The sequence below is a fragment of the Apaloderma vittatum genome, unplaced genomic scaffold, assembly GCF_000703405.1.
Source record: "Apaloderma vittatum isolate BGI_N311 unplaced genomic scaffold, ASM70340v1 scaffold19173, whole genome shotgun sequence".
In the NCBI taxonomy this organism is placed as follows: Eukaryota; Metazoa; Chordata; class Aves; order Trogoniformes; family Trogonidae; genus Apaloderma; species Apaloderma vittatum.
In genome coordinates this window covers 53,699-58,149 of record NW_009710066.1, presented here as the reverse complement: position 1 = coordinate 58,149, position 4,451 = coordinate 53,699, and the positions used below count along the sequence as shown (strand labels likewise).

Below are 4,451 nucleotides of genomic sequence, written 5' to 3'. Positions count from 1 at the left end.
GTTTGCCCATGGGCCAGTCTCGGGGTTGGGGGGGACCAGAAGGCAGTGCTGATGGCCAGGGATGCAAGCAGCACTCACCTGCGCTCGGATGTCGTGGGGCTGGGGTGGGGGAGAAGAAGGAAAAACAAAGCGTCAGCACAGCAGACAAGCATCCCCGCCACGCCATGCGCCTCTGCTCCCCGGGCACCGCAGGGCTGTGCCAAGAAGATCCTCCTCTGCCTGCCCGCAGCCAGGAGAGACCGGCACTGGCACTGACCCAGCGTGCGCGGCCAGGGGACTGCGACACCAGCACCATCACGCAGACGTGGGGCCGCTACTGAAGTGAAAGCAGAGTTTCCCCTCCCCTCTTTCCTCCAGTCAGGTCCGAGGGGACTCGTGGAGCCGGCCAGCCTCACGGATCACATCTCTGCCTGGTGGTGATGCTCAACTGGGACCACCAGCAGCCCCTCCCTGGCACACGCCACCGTTGTGCCCCTACCTCGGAGGTCGCGAACATGTGCGACTCGGTCCTGTAAATGCCAATGGGAATCTCCGCGCTGGAGGAGCAGAGCTTGGCCATACGTCCGGATCCACAGGTCATCTTCAGTGATCTTCATCTGAGCAGCAGAGGACAAACGTCAATTGCCCTGTGCCATGCGGAGCCTGCTAAGAAGCACCTCGGGGCTGCTCCTGAGCTTCGCCCTGGCTCATTGATGTTAACCCCAAACGCAAGCTGGACTCCACAAAACTGATCAGGGGCAACTTCCAACCTCAGCCTTCAGAACAAGGACTCTGGTCCTTGGCAGCCCTTGAGCTTTTGGGCTCTCGTTAGCACTAACGTTCCCTACGCACAATCGAGGGGAGCGATAACCTGGCAATGTTGCCTTCCCCGCCCAGCTTCCCAGAAGAGCACAACCCTCCACCTCCATATGCAGGGTGACAGATTCCACAGATCCACAGTGACCTGGCCCAGCGGTTTCAACCCACGGGGACTTGGCACGTACCGCACAGAGGTAGCCAGAGCCCGGCGTGGTGTCGAGGCCCAGCAGCAACCGGGTGATGGTGATCATGTAGTCCTTCACGAACGACTGCAGAGGAAACATTTGGGCAGGAAGCCGGAGAAGAAGTTTGCTCCATTTTCCTTTGGGAGACGCAAAGGGGTGGACAGAGCTGCAGGGGCGCGTTACCCAGAGCCCGTCGGGTTCTCACCTGGTAGAGCAGCGTGTCCAACATGCTGATGCTGAAGACCCTCCCGGCCGCGAAGGGCAGCCGGAACATGAAGGCCAGGTTGGAGCCGTTCTCTCGCTCTTTCTGGAAGAGAAGGGGAGAGGTGAGCACCCACAGGACAACACAGTTGGCGGGGGCTTGTTCACATCCTTCCAGGGTGTTTAGCAAAGCAAAACCACGCAGCCTCGCCAGCGTGCAGGTTGCACAGAAACTAGAAGATTCGTGAAAATGGGAGGACACCAGCGTAGCTTTTCCGGTGGGTGTGCCAGGAGGGATCCAGGGCAGCATCCTTACACTGGGTGAAAGAGGGGTTTTCCTCCATGAAAATGTGGAAGACATGGTTGGGGTATTTTTTTTGGCATGGGCTGGACGTGGCCCTTCTGCATGCCTCAGTGTCTGGTTCAGGGGTATTTTCTTCCTCATTAGAAGATCTCAGCACAACGACTCCTTACTGCCGTCACAGCATTACACCTAATTCAGAGGTCCAGCGTGCTCAGCAGGCAAACTAGTACAACCTCCAGCTGCTGAATAAAGACATAAGTAAGTAGAAGGAGGTAACTAGCTCAGAGATCAACTGCCCACTTATTTGTTGGCTGCAGGTTACCTAGGGTAGATGCACGCTAGCTCTGGTAGCTGCAGCATGCAGAAGAGCACAGGACCTTGAGGAACTCAAACGCAGTCACTCTCAGCGTTGACTTCCCAGGCCCCATGTGCAGGGGAAGACCTTCTCTTACCTTTTCTAGCTTGGAAAGGGCAAGAGAGTAACTGTCCTTTGCTCTGAACTGCATGAACCTCATGTTGGAGGGGTGGGTCAGCTCTGTGATAATGCTGAGGCTGGGGAAGAGCCTGCAATGGAAAGAGACCTGTTGTCCTGCAGCTCGCTCAGAAGCGAGAGCATTCCCTTCATTGAAAGCCTGAGGAAGACGCAAACCATCCCTGTGCCTGCCTGAGGTCAGAAATAGCTGATTAGATCCTGTTTCCTAGAGTAAGCCCACTGGCAGATGTGTCTCACTGCGCGTAGCCACCACCCCTGCACCCTTCCCGGTCTTCTCTCCAGCAGAAGCAAGAGGCTGTGACAGGGCTGGGGCAGCAGTCACCCCTCACCTAAACATGGTCTGCACATTGACAATCGTCTTCGCATCCGCCATGTAGTCCTCCTCGGCGCTCATCGTGCTCTCCTTGTCCACAACCACCAGGTTGTCGGCGTAGATGATGCCGCACTGCAGCAAGCTGTCCAGGCTGGGCAGTTCCCAAAGAGAAGAGCGCAGGGTCAGCCCTTGGAAAGGACACAGGGAAGCAGCACGCTGCGACGCGCAGCGCTACAGCAAGCCCCGGCTGTTCCCGACCACCAGCTCTTCACCTGCTCCCAGCTACTGGGGTGGGGGGGTTTGACAACCCAAGAAGCCAAGGGTGGGCTCAGCTCTACAGCAGCAAGCCTGGGGCTTCTCATGGGATGACCCAAAAGTCTCAGCTGGGGTAAATGCAACACATTCAGGGAGCACCGTAAGTAACAACAACCACGTGTGGAAACACCTACTTGTCGATCGTGCCCTCCATGTAGTAAACCATGGGGAAACAACAGATGGCTTCTAGAAAGTGGTGCTCAGGCCTGGAGGAAGAGCAACAGAGAGCAAGGTGGTTCAGCAAAGACAGACCCAAAACCCATACGGGAGGCCCCAGGGCCAACATCAGCCCAGGTACCCAACAGTGGCCCTGCCATTGCCCCACACCCCCATCCCCACAGTAGGAGAAAACACAGGGGAGGGCTCAGTGTGGTGGAAAACACCCGCGCAAAAGTACTTGCTTGTTGTCCAGTAGCAACACAATTGGGTTCAACTCTTTGCGGGACCGATAGTACGCACGAAGGGGGACAATGAAGTTATACAGCCCGTTCCCAGCCGTCTCTGCCGAAACGATAATCAGTTTGTTCTTAAACCCATAGGCTTTGGCATCTTCATAGCTGTTGTGCTTGCAGCCCTGTGCGGTGGAAGGCAGCGCAGGGTCTCAGCGTAGGGCTCGTGGCCGCCCACCCACTCATCCTGCGGCTGGGGAGGGGGCTGCAGCCCCCAGCACGCAGCCCCATCATACCTTGTCCAGCCTCAGGCAGCAGAACGGGGCTTTCTCGGGTAAAAGGTGGCACAGGGTTGGGGAGCTCCCGATGTAGGGGGAGTTGGGTGGGTAGCCTTTCACGTACCTGCAGCAGAGAGAAAAATCCAGCCGCGTGAGGCCACGGGGAGAGCATTCCACCTGCACCACAGCTCAGACGCTGGGAAAAACATTTAATGGCAGCAGCTCAGGACTCCAGCGCATCACTGGCAGATGCTTTGCAAAACTCTCCCGCAGCTGCCGGCAGTTTTCCAAAATGCACAGATTTAGGAATCACTTCTTGCTAGGCAAAGTGTCACAAGACCGTAAATACGTGGTGTTCCCAGCACAGGCAGCAAAGGCAGCAGATCGGAGCATTGAGCAGAGCTGAATGGAGACAGGGCAGGGAGCTCCAGGAGAGAAGGGCAATGCTGAGCCACACAAAGAAGCAAAAAAACCTCACGGTCCATTTTTAGAATTCATTTTGGTAAACAGATGTTTGAAAAGCCACCATCTGTAGTTTTAACGAAACCAGAAGCAGAAATTTTCATTTGAAGAGCAAACAAAAACAGACATGAATTAAAAGCCAATTTAAGAGAGTTTGCTTACTTGGTAAACAGCCCATACCGCTACGACAGCATCCAAACAGGTAACCAGCGAAGCAAGTGCTTATCTTGCTGTCATAAAATAACAACCAGTTTTAAAGCTGGAGTAACTATTTCTTTTGCATTTTTTATTTATGTGCAACGGAGAACAGGATCCTCTTCACGCTGGTGAGCAAAGGGAGGTGAGAGGACGGACGGAACAACCTGCCCATCCCCAGCAGCGTCTGCCCTGGTGCGATTTGCTGCTGCCCAGAGGAGGCTTCTCCAAAACCTTATGGCCATGGGGTGATGGCCCTTGTTAGAGGTTCACGCACTCATACAAAAACCAAGTGGGGCTGAGACCGAGCATCCCTCCGGCACCGCTGAACACCCATCATTTACAACAGTCCCCGTCTCTCTGGGACAAAGGATGGCTCGACCAAAAGGTGAGCGACTCACTCCACAACAGTCGACCCCTCCTCGTCCGACTGTGTCATCTCATCTTCCGACTGGTCGCTGAGCAGGTCGCAGGGCAGCAGGGACGAGGTGTCGGCGAGCTCGAGGACCGGCGCGATG

The 4,451-nt window shown here is 55.8% G+C and overlaps 1 protein-coding gene across 1 annotated transcript in view; it reads right to left on the bottom strand.

Moving 5' to 3' along the window:
* Positions 1-4,451, bottom strand: part of LOC104272236 (potassium channel subfamily T member 1-like) — a gene marked incomplete at its 3' end in the record, with an annotated part of 35,587 nt that overhangs the window by 680 nt on the left and 30,456 nt on the right. The window contains 11 exon segments of the mRNA XM_009867179.1: positions 79-99; positions 479-554; positions 556-596; positions 984-1,067; positions 1,189-1,290; positions 1,941-2,052; positions 2,311-2,445; positions 2,744-2,815; positions 3,011-3,183; positions 3,295-3,400; positions 4,335-4,451. The exon segment at positions 4,335-4,451 is cut by the window's right edge and continues 115 nt beyond it. Of these exon segments, the coding sequence (XP_009865481.1) occupies positions 79-99; positions 479-554; positions 556-596; positions 984-1,067; positions 1,189-1,290; positions 1,941-2,052; positions 2,311-2,445; positions 2,744-2,815; positions 3,011-3,183; positions 3,295-3,400; positions 4,335-4,451 (1,039 nt within the window).